General features: G+C 41.1%; 1 protein-coding gene across 1 annotated transcript in view; it reads left to right on the plus strand.

Moving 5' to 3' along the window:
* Positions 1-17827, plus strand: part of PSRC1 (proline and serine rich coiled-coil 1) — a 251207-nt gene that overhangs the window by 94472 nt on the left and 138908 nt on the right. Inside the window, 6 exon segments of the mRNA XM_085643328.1 lie at positions 11137-11318; positions 11320-11751; positions 11753-12061; positions 12063-13095; positions 13097-13289; positions 13292-14665. Of these exon segments, the coding sequence (XP_085499454.1) occupies positions 11137-11318; positions 11320-11751; positions 11753-12061; positions 12063-13095; positions 13097-13289; positions 13292-14665 (3523 nt within the window).

The following is a 17827-nucleotide window of genomic DNA, read 5'->3' on the forward strand; positions in this document are numbered from 1 at the left end:
CCCTCCCCCTTTTTTGTCGACCTCACCCACACATCCCCTTCCTTACCCCTCTGCACCCTTTTCTTCCCTCCCTTCCCCATCCTAACATTTCCCCTCCCACCCTTCTCACTCGTCCAACCCCTTCTGCTTTATTCCGACTACTGAGCCTTCCCCCATGTTCGCTATTATAATGTGTAACTACATCTCTCATGTTGTTTGTAAATTGCTCCTTCTTTCCTTTTTCACTCTATTCAATCTATATTACTCAATGTGTTATTTTATTCCACCATGTCTGAATGCTGTATTTGAAACAATTGTTCTGTATTCCGTTACTATCATTATATTAATGTAAAGCGTTCTGATACCCCTGGGTGGAGCCAGCGCTATATAAAACTTTTTAAATAAATAAAAAGGTGAGGGCTTTTAAAGGGGCATGGATGGGTGGTGTTTGGGGGTTTTGAGGGAGTCTAGGATGAATGGTGTTTAGGGGTGGTGAGAGGCTAGTGAGTTAAAAGCATCCAAAGTAATTGTTTGACATTGTAAAAGGTATAAATCTGAAAAAATGTCCCCATGATTAAAACACTGAAATAAATGCCTCAGACAAAAATGTTCGTGAAAGTAAGACCCTCAACCATTCCATTTACACCCTAAATTTAAGCATGCAAAAGCTAATTTTGAAAAGTAAGGCATTTGTTGAATTGGTTTCTATGAAATGATTAATGGAAATTTGCAGGATGAATGGCATTTAACAGTTTAGGTGAAATGGTTTGTCAGCAATAGTATTCCATTGAATAGTTTTTCCATACAATGTCACACAACCAATTTACTCTCTACATAGTCCGGATGTTGTTTATGAATTGCTTTTTTCAACAGTTTGCAGTAGTGCCCCTTGTCAGAGGAAAGGGACTGAACGGGCAAGGGGAGAGGCAGAGACGACTAACAACTAAAGAAAAAAGGGGTGGGGGGGTGAGAACTTACCTGCAGCCCGCCGCATCACCGTGTTCTCCTCCTCTTGTGGCTTTACCGCAGGCAGAGGCTCCCAAACTCCTCTGCAGAATCCTGAAGCTACTCTTGAACATTAGAGCAGCTTCGGGATAGGCTTCAGCGCCGATGATTTACACTCCCACGGAGACTGGGAGCCTGTGCTTTGCTATCACCAACCCAGCAACGCAACTGGGTTGGAGAGAGCTTCAGTGCGCATGACGATTTGGGTTGGAGAGAGCTTCAGTGCGACTGATAGCAGTGCACCACTCCCCGTTGGTGCCTGTAACACCCCTGGCCCCGCCTCCAAGACTCAGCTGGGAAACAAGATAAAACGCTAATAAACCAAGGTTTATTATCTTTTTTCTTTATGCTGCTGGCAGGGGAAGCGAAACTTCTCCTCCACAGCGGAGGAGCCGCCCCAGATAGTTGGTTTAAAAAAAAAAAAAAAACCTTGGTTAAATAGATTGACCTAAAATTAATCAACTCTATTGGATATATATATATATATATATATATATATATATATATATATATATATATATATATATATGTGATCAAGGCTGTTTTACCAGCCGAAACGCGTCATGACTGTAAGATGAGAGAATAAAAATAAAAATCGCACAAGCAAGAGGAGTTTGTGCATTCTTTATCGCCGTCAAGGAGGGCTATACAATTGGAATATATTTTTATATATATATATATATATATATATATATATATATATGTTTCAGGGGTGTTGTAGTTAGCTGGACATTTCCCTCGTACAAAACCCTAGAAATTCCCCTGTTATAGTTAGTTCAGCTGACTATAACTCGCGCCCCCGCAATGCACTGCTGATGATGTCACATATTACATCACTCATGACATGGTCAGTGACATCACTGATGACATCTCAAATGACATCACTGATGACATCATCCATTGAGTATGTGTTTCTGAACAGTTTTATTATGTTTAATATATATATATATAGGGAAAGGACTGTTGAAAAATAAGTGGGTGTACAAGTGTGTGAATGGATGATTTTCTAGGTGCGTAACTGAGTCTATAAGTGAGTCATTAAATGTATCTTACTGCAGACTAGTGACTAAACTGTGTGAATGTCTGTATGTGTCTGTGTGTTGGTGTATAAGTGGCTGCATGGTTTTGTGAATAGCTATATGAGTGTCTATATGGGTTATTGATTGGTTGTCTGAGTATCTGTATGGGTGCCTGAGTGTTTGTGTGGGTAGGGTGTGTGTGACTCTGTGACTAGATGTGTGAGTGGGTGATTCAGTGGGTGCATGTTTTTAAGAGTGCATCTGTGATGGACTGTATGGTTGGGTGAGTGTATGTATGGGTGTGTTAGTGATTGAATGTATATCTCAGTTGTACATGTGTCAGTAACTACATATGTGAAACGCAGTGTATATGTGTGTAAGAGTATATAACTATTTATATGTGAGAGTGTGTGATTTTGGGAGTGGCTGTATGCGCCATAGTGCAAAGATATCTGTGTCATGTGCTGTTTGTTTTTCTGCAGGAAGACACAGAATTTGTTAGTATTTTTATGAGTAAGTGAACTTGAGTGTTTTTAACTGTATAGGTGAGTAAATTTTACTGTGATTAATTATTTGCATGACTGACTAGATGTGTCAGTACCTCCATGGATGATTGGCGGTGTGTGAGTGTATATAGGTGTATAAATGCACAGAGTGACTGTAAGTATGAATGACTGTACAGGTGAGTGAGTGGAGATGTATGTAGACCTAAAAGTCAATGAGTGGGTGAGTAGTTATTGGTATTGGAGTATCTATGGTTGTCAAAATAGCCGTCTGAAATTTTGAGTCGGTGTATCAAAGGTTATATTAGGGTGTGAGAAGATGCACTAATTTATCACATGGATGACATCATCAGTGATGTCATGAGTGATGTCACTGACCATGTCATGAGTGATGTAATATGTGATGTCATCAGCAGTGCATTGCGGGGGCGCGAGTTATAGTTAGCTGAACTAACTAACTATAACAGGGGAATTTCTAGGGTTTTGTACGAGGGAAATGTCCAGTTAACTATAACACCCCTGAAACCTATGTTTTTTTCAGTGAATTTCTAAGGTTTTTTAAATGCCAATGCCTAACTATAACGCCCCTGAAACCTTTGTTTTTTTCAGTGAATTTCAAAGGTTTTTTAAATGCCAATTCCTAACTATAACGTGCATGAAACCTATGGTTTTTTCAGTGAATTTCAAAGGTTTTTTAAATGCTAATTCCTAACTATAACGTGCATGAAACCTATGGTTTTTTCAGTGAATTTCAAAGGTTTTTTAAATGCTAATTCCTATCTATAACTTATCTCTGAAGATATCATGAAAAGCATTCTTTTTTAAAAGTAGGGTGCACATTAGTTTTGTGGGAAAGCATCTTTGTGATTGGTTAAGAAAAAGCAGTTTCAACGTGGAGTACATATCATAGGATAAAATTTGCTCAGCTCAACCACACCTGCTACTTGCATTTGGAAGGCACTGTTCGAACTTAAAACAATCGTCAACTTTTAACCTGCACGTGTCGTTAAATGTTCAAGAAAATGTTACAAAAAAAATATCGTAAAGTTTTAAAAAATTGATGAACTCTTAACCTGCCCGTATTGTAGAATGTTCTAGAAAGTGTGTTGATAGAATACGTTGCACTTCTGACTTCTATGTGTTGTTGAATATTTAAAAAAATGGTTCATATGGAGAATTAAAAAGAAACCAATAGAGAAGTTTGGAAACCTAAAAGAATCAAGGAACTATTCTAATTTATTCTTTACGTGTATTTATGTGTGCAGCAACAAAATTATAGACACAACAGCACTAGGAAGAGGAAGAAGCAGGGAGTGGGGGGAGGGGGGGGGGAGATGGGCAGAATGGCACACATGCACAATTAAGTACAACACACATATAGACTAACAATGGCCAAAATGAAACATCAACAAGGAGCACAAGTCACACAACCTGCCAACATCACACCACTGAACGAGCATAGAAGTGAAAACCACGCTGCATTCATACAGGATGTGTACAAAGGCCAGTCGTTGGTGTTGTGGGATGTCTGCGACCGTGGTCATCATGGATGAGATGCCCACATGGATGAGTTCACTGTGTAATGCCTATTTGCGCATGTCCTGCTACATTCCAACTACAACATCACAGTGCCGTTTGGAGGTAGTGCATGCCACTTTACAACATCGACTACTGCGGCTCCTGTAACAGGCTAAACCAGAACACAGAGACACACTTACCGCACTTCCTGTACACGGACATGTCCGAGACACCCCGTTCCCCTTGCCGGATAGGCACACCCCTGCACTGACCTGTGAACAACAGACCAGCACACGCCAGTTGTGCATGCAGGAGGATACGTACGTAACTACACATCGTGTGCACAACAATATACGAACTGAGCAGTGTATCCCGTCAAGATCCAGCACCTGATACACTATTCCCAATCAATATAAATACAATGAGATTTCTTAATATATTGTGTGTACACTGTAAGTGCAGCCAATACCTCAGTGCAATACAATACAGGATTTTAGTATTTAGAATAAATCGCAAAGGTGCACCTCGTGTCTTTTTGCACGGGAACGGCTACTCTCCATTTCATTATCAGCACTTTAACGGAAGTAAAGTTGAGATAAATCTAACACACTATTCAGAAGTTGGTGCAAACTGCAGATATCACCAGTATTCCAGCGATAAGTGCCCCAAAATTTAACACCATGGTGGACTCCATCAAATAACAGTAATAAGAACAAGAAAGAGTCACACAGCAGTTATGAGAACAACCAAAAACATTATTAATTTTGTTTTAAAACTTTATTTTTTATAATAATAAATATATAAAGGATAAACTATTTTCAAACTATTTTTTTATTAACATAAATATAAACAATAAACTAATAAACAAAATGTAACAACAATAATACAAAACAACAAGGCGTAACACTCCTGTGGGAACCACGGATGTCGACGACAGACCTGGAAAATCAGAAAAATTGTTAAAAAAAAACCAACATGGTATTCTCAACAAAATACCACAAGAAACAAATCACAGATATATAAAATATATACAGCTAACAACATTTTATAAATTTAACTCACAAAAACTGTAAATGTTGCCACTTTAAAATATTTACCGAATCTGAGGAACATTTTTTACAGAAGGCACCACGCCCACAACGTTTTTCTTCAGTGGTTAAGACATTTTTAACTTTTTCCAAGGGGCAAACAAAGACCAATGCCACCTTCTTCATTCGCAAGATTTGCCAAAGAGTTCTGTTACGAGGGGATCCTAACAAAAAATACTCGTGCGGCACAGCAAGTATGATGAAACACCTAAGTACCCTTCATCCAAACAATCTTGCACGAGAAGCGTGCAAACAGATGAGAAACACTCCTGTTCTGTATCTGTAAAAAAGAATCACAAATAAATTTATATTAATAACTTTCAAATGTATACTATTCCATTACTGTACAAACACATTTTATATAAAAACTGACTAAGAAACTATAGCCCTGAACCACAAGTGTGACGATCGTTAAAACACTACATGCATAGTGCATACTACTTTGAAGCAGTTCATGCCCTAAAGCCTACCTCACTAAAAGACTACATGCTAACTGACTAAATGATTACAGTACTATAAGGAGACACACTGGGTGAGTGACAGGGTGTTTGCTAGAAGAGTATGAATACTAACTAGGGAATTGAAGGTGTGAAACACAACTGTGTAGGTGATTAGAGGACTGCATCCATACTGCATAGGCATTTAAAGCAGTCCATGTGCTAAGGCCTGGCTCACTGCATGACTACTTGGGTACTGACTGAATGATTAGAGTACAGCAAGGAGAGTGCCTAGGTGAATTTATAAGTGCTAGGCTTTTTGCACAGGGAATGGATTAGTACTTGGTACTGAATGGGTCACTAGAGGAGTGCAAAGGCAGTCACAAGTGCTAGACTGTATGGATACTGAGTAGGAAATTGAAAGTGTGAAAGACAAGTGTCTAGGTGGTTAGAAGACTGCATGCATAGTGCATATGGGTTTGAAGCAGTCCATGTGCTAAGGCCTGGCTCAGTGTATGAATACTTAGGCACAGACTGAATGATTAGAGTACTGCAAAGATAGTATCTTGGTGAATTTATAAGTGTTTGGGTTTTAGCACAGTGAATGGATTAGTACATGGTGCTGAATGGGTAACTAGAGGACTGCAAAGGGAGTGACAGGGTATTTCCTGGAAGTGTATGGATACTGACTAGGGAATTGAAGGTGAGAAAGACAATTGTGTAGGTGGTTAGAGGACTGCATGCATAGTGGATAAGGGTTTGAAGCAGTCCATATACTAAGGCCTGGGTCACTGGATGAGTACTTGGGTACTGACTGAATGATTAGAGTACTGCAAGGAGAGTGCCTGGGTGAATTTATTAGGGTTTGGCGCAGTGAATGGATTAGTACATGATGCTGAATGGGTCACTAGAGGAGTGCAAATGGAGTGACAGGGTGTTTGCTGGAAGTGAACGGATACTGACTGGGGAATTGAAGGTGTGAAAGACAAGTGTGTAGGTGCTTAGAGGACTGCATGCATAGTGGATAGGGGTTTGAAGAAGTCCATGTGCCAAGACCTGGCTCAGTGCATGAATACTTAGGCAGTGGCTGAATCATTAGAGTACTGGAAAGAGAGTGTCTTGGTGAATTTATAAGTGTTTGAGTTTTGGCACAGTGAATTGATTTGTACATGCTGTTGAATGGGTCTCTAGAGGACTGCAAAGGAAGTGACAGGATGTTTCCTGGAAGTGTATGGATACTGACTAGGGAATTGAAGGTGTAAAAGACAAGTGTATAGTATGTTAGAACACTACATGCATACTGCATAGACATTTGAAGCAGTCTATTTTGTACTTAAAAACTGACTAAATAATCGGACTACTTCTAGGACAGTGCTTAGGTAAAACTTTTACATTTTCAGTTCTGCCACAGTGAACAGAATAGTACATGGTACTGCACCTTAGTGTCAAACCCCGACTCATTTTATCAATGCATAAGCAAAGACTAGCTTCTAATGCTACTAAAACTTGACCACATGAAAGGTTTTAAATTAGTTGTCTGTCAGCAAATACACGATGTTACCAAATGCTTCTCTCACAGTGGTTCTCAAATGCACACAGACTCAATGTGATTCTAGACAACAACCACTATACCTAGGAGTTTACCAAAAATCATTCACTACTGTGGAAGTGGTAAGCGAACAGCACACAATCTTCATATTTCAGGACTGCACTTTTATGTCAAAGCCTGACTCATATAATCAAAGCATAAGCAAAGACTGGCTTCTAATGCTACTAAAACTTAACATGACATGTTTTACAACACTTATCTGTCAGCAAATACACGATGTTACCAAACACTTCTCTCACAGTGGTTCCCAAATGCACACAGACTCACAGTGTGATTCTAGACAAACAACACTATCCTAGGAGTTTACCACTTCCACTGTAGTGAATGAGTTTTGGTAAAGGAACTGCACACAATCTACATATTTCACGACTGTAATTTACTGTCAATGCCTGACTCATTTAATGAAAGCATAAGCCATAACTGTCTTCTAATGCTACTAAAACTTGACAACCCGACTGGTTTTAAAACAGTTATCTGTCAGCAAATACACGATGTTACCAAATGCTTCTCTCACAATCCTTACCCAAATGCACACAGACTCACAGTGTGATTTTAGACAATCAACACTATCCTAGGAGTTTACCAAAACTCATTCACTAGTCTGGAAAAGTTAATGGTACTGAACACAATCTACATATTTAAGTACAGCACATCAGTGTCAAAGCATGACTCATTTAATCAACGCATAAGCAAAGACTGGATTCTAATGCTACTAAAACTTCACAACATGACAAGTTAAACCAGTTATCTGTCAGCAAATACACGACGTTACCAAATGCTTCTCTCACAGTGGTTCCCAAATGCACACAGACTCACTGTGTGATTCTAGACAAACAACACTATCCCTTGCACTATACCAAAACACATTTCTTCATCTAGAAGTAGTACTACATTTTAGTATAGAAACATAACATAACTCATTTCACAAATTCATAAACAATGACTGGTTTCTAACCTCTTCAGTGCCCATGACGAGATAGTCTCGTCATGGAGCACGGTCGCGCTGTGCCCATGACGAGACTATCTCGTCATGACCCCCACCCACTAATGTAACGCCCGGCACAGGAGGGGGAAAGGGCGTGGCACAGAAAGGGTTAATTCTACCAAAATATAAAAACTGCACAGTTATCTGTTTACAAACACATGAAAAACACAAATGCTCATCACAGAATGGTTTCTACATGCACACACATTGTGGAGAAAAAAAGTACTCCCTACACTTTAGCAGGAAAAATACATTAGTCTGATTAAAATCAAAATAGTCTACATACATCCCCTCACAATTAAATAACTCATCTTTCAAGTTCTTTTGTAGATTAAGAAGTATATCAATCACTCACCATATTTTCTTTTACAGAATCTCTGCACTGTGCACCTCTCAGCAAAAGCAAAGAATGAAAAAAAGTTTCCCTTTCATTTTCCACACATATACATGTAAACATCAAATCACAATCCTTTGCACATAAAATCAAAAGCAAACACACATTTCTATTGGTTAAACATTTCAACCCTTTCCAACTGAAATACATTTCAACCCTTCCCCCAATCTGCCTTCTGCCTGTTACCATAGAAACAGGTCATGGAACACTGCACTGAGCTCACAGGTCACAAGTTCAGCACACAATGTTCCTACACAAGACCGGAAGTGTGCTTGACTTTTCAACATATCAGCTTATCATATATAATGTTCCTTACAATCTGTTTTTGTTAACCAATAACAATCAGACCTTTAAAAAACAGATATATACACCCTACCTTTCAGTGTAGAAAGTGGTCATGCAACCAATGATTTATTGTCGTTGTTCAAAAAACGTTGCCGTGGATCCGCGCACCCACTGCGAGAGAATCCGTGCATCCAACACGATAGGATGCGCGCACCGTGCGCGCATTTCCCCGTGTTTTTTTTTTTTTTAAAAGGGGGCCCCAGGGGGTCCTTCTGGGACCCCCTAAGCACCTCTAGAGGGTCAGAGTATTTCCACTCTGCCCCCTTTATATGTTTTACACACTTATTCCCCTTGCATCTTCAGCCTCGCTTCTACCGAGGCAGAAAATGGCCGCCAACAGTTCCTGGTTTCGAATGTAGAGAGACACTCGACAGCCAATTAGCTTTCAGCGCGCGATCGGGAAGGTGCGCGCTCGGTTCGGGGAGGGTGCGCTTACGGTGCGGGTACGGTCCGCGGATCCTCCGCGGCCATAGATATCACTAACTTTTTTACCCTAATTTTCTCAGGAACTACTGAACAGATTCACACCATATATGCAAAAGGCACGAGTCCGAACTGAGGACTACCTCTTTGCCAAATTTGGTGTCATTCCGTTCAGCGATTCGGGCTGTAGCTGCGACAACAGATCCTATGGGAAATTGCATGGGGGAAACGCGTTTTGGGACCCCCCTTTTTACTTTCAGGGTAGGAGCGGAGCGGAGCTGGCCAAAAGTTTGGAAAATTTCGCGAGGATTCGTCAACCGGCGCCAACGTTATTCCAAATAGAATGTTGTGGATTTCCTATGGAAAATAGGTCCTAACTATAACTATCTACTGGCGACCGCCAGTAGATTATATATATATATATCTGTCAACGAAGCGGTCCGATGCGGCGTGCACAATCCAGCCGGTGTCTCCAGCGGAGACCGACCCGTCTTCGTATTATATTGTACTTTCCAAAAACCGAGACCTGGCACTCCAGGGATTTAGTGCTTAAAGGTATATATTCCATAGACAAACGCATCGTTGCCTGACAGACGCATTTTGACAAACAAGTCTTGCTCACGCTGAGCAAGACTTGTTTGTCGAAATGCGTCTGTCAGGCCAAGACGCAGCTGTTTGTGTGTGGAATAAATACCTTTAAGCACTAAATCCCTGTTGTGCCACATCTCGGTTTTTGGAAATACTATATATAGTATAGCATTGCCATACAGTCTAGGTCTCCAGTCAAGTTCCCCACATGAAAGGGGATAACAGAAGACGGGACGCAATTCTGATGCAAATAATCAGCATGGGTTTATTCAAACAAGATAATGTCGGAACACAGCTTGACACATTTCGGTGATCAAGTCACCTTGGTCATGGATCAGCTCACGAAGGAGGCTTGATCTCCGAAACTGATCGACTGTATTCGCCATTATCCTGTTTGAATAAACCCATGCTGATTTAATTGCATCTGAATTGTGGCCTGACTTCTGTTATCCTCTTTCACGTGGGGGACTTGATTAGAGATCTGGACTGTAAAAGGAACAAAACAGCAATTTATTTTTTAAATAATAGGATTCTCGCTTGTCTACACTGCCTTTCATTGTTTGAGTCCTATTATCTCCACCTATAAAAATTTGTCTTATATAGTCTTTCAGCTGCTGGGGGATTATCAGAAGAGCTATGTGCCGATTCCAACACCCTGATTTATCTGGGGTTTTTTGCAAAAGCAGTCTGCCTGCACCATAATGTCAAAACCAATACAATATGAATGGCAGAAACAGAGAATCTATAACATTGTGATTGTTGATAAGTAGTTCATCACAGATTCCTCATTACTCAAGATAGATTGTTAAATCTTTGAGTACCATTGTTAAAAGCTGTGTGTTTCATCATAATCATTTGATAAATATGGAAAGACAAGTATAGAAAAAGAGCAGGTCGGATGTTTTTAAATGTTATAGATCAAGGCAATTTAAGCCTATCATACCATATTTGGCAATATTGCAGCTAGCCATATTTTCACTGTTAAACAGTTGTGATCAACCTTTGTTCTGTTTAGTCTGTGGGCTCCATTAACCTTGTTGCACCTATGCATTTTCTATATTTAAATTGACTTAGCTGATATCGTCCATTTCATCCATCTGTAGTACACATGTGATTAAGCTGTGAATTATCATCTTTAGGCTATCACCTAGCCCTAAGTGCTCTATGGAATAGGTGAATGCCATCTTCTTTCTCATGTTTACACTTTAGGTAAATATCACTCTATCCTTTCTTTCCATTTTAGTTAAGCTCTCTGTCATCAGAAAAGGCTCAAGCTCAAAATAAAAGGAACAGTCTCATCCATCCCATTCTCCAACCGGTACGGTCTCTAGTACGGCAGAAAATTGCAGCTCAAAAGAACCAGCTTTTTCCCATGAATTCCAGTTTCATTCAGGAGTCCTCACAAGCACAGGAGAAGGTTGGAGTTCAAGGATAAGCATTCTCCCATCCATTGTAATTCCAAAGTAAAATCTTCAGCGACAAGGGAGCAGACTGTGTCTAGAACAAAAACACATTTACACATTAATTCTAGCCCAAAATTGGAATCCTCACCAGCAAGAGTCAAAGCAGAGGCTCAGAGCACAAGCAGTTCTCCAGTTCTTTCCCATAGAAATGTGGAATTCTCCCCTGTGCGTGAAAAGGTTGAGACTAAAAAGACCAGACATTCAATTGTCTTTTCTACTGCAAAAATAGAATCCTCATCCACACGAGAGCAGGCCAATGCTCACAAGAAAAATCGTGCTCTCATCAACACCAGTCCAAACTTGGAATGTTTATTTACAATGCAGGAATTTGAAACGCCGAAAACAATGCATTTGAATCACAAACTAAAATACTCACTAACACAGGCAAAGACTGAGTCTGAGGATGCAACAGTCACTCATCCTTTTCAGTTCTAAAAAGGAGTCGCCACCAGTACACAAAAAGATTGAGGCTCAAAAGAGTCAGCAGTTACCTATATGTTCAAGTCCCAAAGTGGAGTCTTTATCAGTACGAGAGATGGTCTTCACGGATCAGAGCTGGCAGTCACACAGCCTCCTCAGTCCCAAAGTGGAATTCTCCCTAGCAAAGAAGAATACTGAGACAGTCAAGACAAGGCATTCTCCGATTCATCCCAGTCCTAGTATTGAATTTTCACTGGCAAAGGAAGAGGTTAATGCTCAAATGACAGTCTGCTCCTATCCATGACAATCCCAAAGATGAATCCTTGCAATCTGAAGAGGTTGATACTCTCAAGAACGCGGTTTTTCCCATCCATGCCAGTCTCAAACTGGGATGCGTGACTGAACAGGAAGAGGCTGAGTCTCAAAGTAGCATGCATTCTTCCATTCATGTCAGTCTGAATCTAGAATCCTCCCAATTAAAGGAGGAAGAAGATGCTCCTAAAAACAAACATTCTTCCATATACACCAGTACCACACTAAAGTTCTCATCACAAGAGGTTGAGACTGACATGAACAAGTATATTGACAGCTATCAAAGTCCTCAACTGGAATCCTTGTCACCACATGTGAGTGAAGCTCACAGAAATGGGAACTCCCCAATCTATGTCAGTAACATTCTGAAAGCCGTAACAGTAGAAGAGAATGCAGAGGAACAAAGTAATATACCTTCTAGCAATATGAATACCACCCTAGGATCATTGGCTTCTCATGAGGATGAGACTCACAGGAATTCTATCTGCGTACTAAAAGAGGCTTTAGTTCACAACAGTAAGATATCTCCCATCCATCGAATTCCCAAAGGGGATTCTACATCACAAGAGGCTAAGAGCCATAATCACATGGATTTTCAAATCCATACTAGTCCTAAACTGGGGTCAGAACAGGGAGTAAATGATGATGATCAGAAGAAGAAAGATTCTCTCCTACATACCTTTCACAATTGTCAGTTGTCACTAGGACGGCAGGAGTCCAAGGCTCATAATAGCAGTCATTCACCTGTGCACTCCCATCCCACTCTGGCATCCTCGCCATCACAAGAGATTCACATGAGCAGCAATTCTCCACTCAAACCTGGACCTTCACAATACATTGATACACGCAAGAGCACTTTGAAGCTGGAATCTTCACCAAAATTGGAGACAACGGATGTTCAGAACAACATAGATTCTCCCATAGAGCCCATTCTCAATGTGTTGCCCTCAGCAGCAGAGGAGGTGACTGAGGATCATGAGAGCAGGTATTCTGCTGTAAACCCCCATCTCTGTACTAGGATCCTTACCATCACAAGAAATGTTTATGAACTGGCATTCTCCCCTCCCTCAAAGTCCCAAACTAGGATCTTCAATAGAACTGAATATAGCTGATACTCTGATGATCAGCAGTTCTCCTGTCAATGGCATTCTCAGTGAGTTATCCTCACTACAAGTGGAGGCGGGCAAGGAACTTAAGATTGAGCAAGTCCCAGAGAGGGATACTCGCCTTCACATCAAGTTCACATGAGCAGGCATTCTCCCGAGCCACAAGGTCCGAAAGAGGAATCCTTGTTATCGCAAGAGATAAAACCTCACACATGCAGGGATTCTCCCATATATAATTTCATGCATGTGGCATCTTGTCTAGTACAACAGAAAGCAGAGGCTGAAATGATAAAGCGTTCTCCTAGCAATATATGCCCCAACACGAGATCTTTGCCACTACAAGAGGCTGTGGCTCCCAAGAACAGACAATCTCCAATCCATGTCATTTCCAGTTTGGATTGCTCTCCTTCACCAGAGATTGGAACTCCCAGGAAGCATTCCCCTCAACACACCGGTCCCAAACTGGAATCTCCACCAACCTTGGAGAAAGCTGATGTTAAAAAGAGCAGAACTTCTCCTATCCAATCCAGCCTCAAACCACGACCCTCACCTAAACCAAAGCAGGCCAAATCCTACAATGACAGGCATTTTCCTACTCACACCACTCCTAAACTGAAATCCTCACCTGAACTGGTGAAAACTGTTGCCCGAAATAACAGGTATTCTCCTAGTCAACAAAAACTTGATTTGAAATCTTCACAAGTATGTAAGAATAAAGAGGTTCAAAACAAAAGGCAGTCACCCATCCACACTAGTCTCATCCTGGCAATCCCATTAGCGCGGAAGAATGCCGAAGCTGAGCATATCAGAAATTCTCCAATACATGCCATTCCCACACTTGATTCCTCACTTTCTATGGAGAATGCAGAGGATAATGATAAAAGGCATTTATACATCTACCTCAGCCCCAAACAAAAAGCCTCACCAGTTCAGGAGAAACTGACTGTGCAAAAGAACACAAGTTCTCCAATCCAGCAAAGACTCACAATTGACTCTTCACCAACAAAGGAAAAATCTCTGACTCCAAAAAATAGACACTTGCCTATATATTTCAAACACAAACAAAACTCAGTAGCCCAGGAAAAAGTTGTAGCTAAAAAGAATACAACCTCTATGATTCATCAAAGACCCAAATTTTAGTCCCCAACAGCACAAGAGAAAGCTAATGCAGAAAAGAACAGGCAGCCTCCCATCTATATCAGCCCCAAATTGGAATCCTCACAGGCTACGAAAGTGGCACATTCTCCTATTTACACCAGTCCGAAACTGAAACCTACATCAGCACATGACAAGACAGAGACTCAGAAGATGAGGCATTCACCTGTCCATGTTCATCCTAAACTGGTAACTGTCCCAACACAGGAGAACATCCAAACACAGAAGACGGGACATCTCCCACCATGTTCCGGTGCCAAAGTAGAATCCACATTTGCTTGGAAGAAGGCTGAACCTCGCAAGAAAAACCCGGCAGGTAACTTTATACAAGCTACTTAGGAGTTTATGCTATTGATGCAGTTGTGTTCCATTCAAGTGCCCCATTGATATTTTAAGATGCGTTTGAACAGCAAATGTAACAATGAGAGAGTTGGAATGAGTGCAAAGTAATTTCATCCACTTATGCTTTTATAAAACAAATCTATTTCACATATGACCTTGCTGTATCAGTTTATAAGCTCATTGAGTCTTTATACTAGAGTAAGCATAAAAAGTAAATTCTGGCCCACCCGCAAGCCTGTTCTCATATATGACTGGAGAAAGGGGAGTGTTAAGCTGATGTTTTACTAAATTATACACAAATGCCAGAAGAAAGTACCACAGTAAGAACTCTTTCACAACACTAAAACATGTTTCCCCTTGCAATTCCCAATAGGGATTTTAGACCCAACTATAGCCCGAACCGCTCCACCAAATTACACCAAATTTCTTGGTTCAGAAAGAGTGCTTTTTAGGTCGAGACTGGGCAACGCATTCAGTGCTCTGCGAGGCATGCTGTATTAGAGTTTGGACTTGAAGCCTGCCCACTCCTTTGCAAATGCTGGCTTCTGATTCATTAAATGGCTTGTTAGTCCCTCCTTTGTACCACCTTGTCTTCATTTGTAACCTACCATGAGGACTAGCCCTTTTACTTCTGTTGTTACACAGTATGTCTTATTTAGTCTTTAAACACTATTTTCTTTAATGAGTTTCTTCTACTGCAGACATGACATACTTTCCTGCAACATTCAGCGCCATGCACGCTTTCACTTTCCAAGCAGCCCGGGACAACGGCAGCTGCTTCTTTGAAATTAAATAGGTCTCGCATTTACAAGAGTTTGAGCTATTTGCATTGTAAATGACAATGCATTTTATTTATGTGTTAAATTATCAAAACAAATAAATAAAAGGCATTGTCATTTACATTTCCAATAGCTTAACCCCTTCGCTGCCAGGCCTTTTCCCCTCCTGTGCCACGCCCTTTTTTGGCTATTTGGGGTAGTGCGCGCTGAGGCCCCTGTAACTTTTTGACCACATAAGGTATCCACCGCCAAATTTGCGTCCTTTTCTTCCAACATCATGGGGATTCTAAAGGTACTCAGGGTTTGTGGATTCTCCTAGAGGGGTTACAGAAATGAGCCAAAATAAAACATTTTGTTTTTTTTCGGAAAAATGGGAAAAACGGGCTGCAAATGAAAGCATCTGGGTTTTTCCCTGCAAATGTTATCAAAAAAGGGTTTGTGGGGTTGAAATCACCATTTTCCCAGCTTTTCGGGGATACCAGACTTTTGTCAGAAACCCAACATTTTTTACACAGTTTTGGCATTTTTCTGGGACATAGCCTATTTTTGCTATTTTTTGTGCTTTTGACCTTCCAGTTAATGGCAGAAATGGGTACAAAAGCAATATTGGATCCTGGACAGCTATACATTTTCAAAAAGAAGACAAAATTCGGAATTCAGCCAGGGGTCACTTGTGTAGATCCATCAAGGTTGTTTTATAGAAACTAACAGTTAAATATAGGATAAATTGAAAATTAGTTGAAAAAAACAGCATTTTGTGTCAACGTTTTCACCTGTAACTTCGTCTAATTATGACAGCTCTTTGAAAGCAATATACCATTACATCCGCTGGGCATTACTGGTTGTGGGGATATATAGGACTTGTAGGTTCACCAAGAACCCGACGAACCCAGAGCCAAAAACTGAGCAGCAACTTGCAATGTTTTTTTATTATGTACCGGGTATATAGTAATTATTATGTAAAAATGTGTACATGGAAAAATCGGTATGAAAGACACCTATGTATTTCTGAAATGGGAACAAAATATAGAGTTTAGAAACAGTAGATATTTGCACATTTCTGAAATTGGGAATACTCATACTAGCATGAGAATTATCAGTCATTTTTTAGAATGACTTCTTTTTTACACAATATCTTTCATTTGGAAGGCAGAAATGCATCGAAAGTCAATAGATAATAACAGTTCCTTTACAAATCTGAATTACCCTATGTCTCCCGATAAAAATGGTACCTCACTTGTGTGGGTCGGCCTAGTGCCCGCGACAGGAAACGGCGCAAAACGCAACGTGGTCACACCTCAATTTCGCAGTGAAAAATGACCCTTTTTTGGCAAAATGTCTAGCTGCAGTTTTTGAACCCTAGCTCTGCGGGCACCTTGGGAAACCTAGCAAACCTATACATTTTTTTGAACTAGACACCCAGGGGAATCCAGGATGGGGTGACTTGACTGCCTCCCACCAGGGTCTGTTACCCAGAATCCCTTGCAAACCTAAAACATTGTCAAAAAAAACACATTGTGCTTCAGGTTTCAAAGCTGTCAGCCTCAGCCAAGAGGATCTTCTGGCGGAAATCCCGTGAGCATATGAGTGCGCTGCCAACGTTGCTCCATCCGCTGCTGCGCTGATCACTTGGTTTGAAACTAGGCTGCCCTCGTGCAGGATCTCTTCGAAGTCCTTTCTGTCTTCGGAAGGCATTTTTTCTATAAATCGCTGCAGGGAATCCCATAGTGATCTGTCGTAGCACCCCAGAAGCGCTGAGGCACTAGCCACTTTCAGACTCGAGGCCACCGAGCCACATACTCTTCTGCCCCAAGAGTCTTGCGATTTACTGGCCTTATCCGGCGGCACTGTGGATGATGACACCACTGAATGAATTTTTCTGGCAGCAGCTGTGATCACCGAGTCCGGTGGAGGGTCCGCCTTGAGAAACAGAGGATCCTCGAGGGCTGGACGATATTTTTTAAGAATCCGCGCCGGCGCGGATTTGATAGTCGCTGGCGTTAGGAAGATGTCCATTACTGGTTTAAGCAACCCAGGGACTAAAGGCAACAATGGACGAGACACCGCCCTCTCATGAAGGGTCTCGAAGATGACAGAAGAGGTGGTTTCTTGAACAGGCAAGGGAATGTTCAACTTAGTCGCCCCTCTGCACAACACATCTTGAAAAGTGGTGATGTCGTCCACTGGCGACACTCTAGATGGTGGAGTATCTGTGAGTGTGGGTGAGTAATCCCTTCTGGACGAACGGCTTGACAAGGAGGATGAAGGAGACCTCCGTCGCCTTCTCCCCGATCTGATTGATTCTCTCCTATGAGAGGTAGACCTGGATCGCCTTCTGGGCGAGCGTGAGCGCCCTT

Source organism: Triturus cristatus, chromosome 1_1 (genome assembly GCF_964204655.1).
Source record: "Triturus cristatus chromosome 1_1, aTriCri1.1, whole genome shotgun sequence".
In the NCBI taxonomy this organism is placed as follows: Eukaryota; Metazoa; Chordata; class Amphibia; order Caudata; family Salamandridae; genus Triturus; species Triturus cristatus.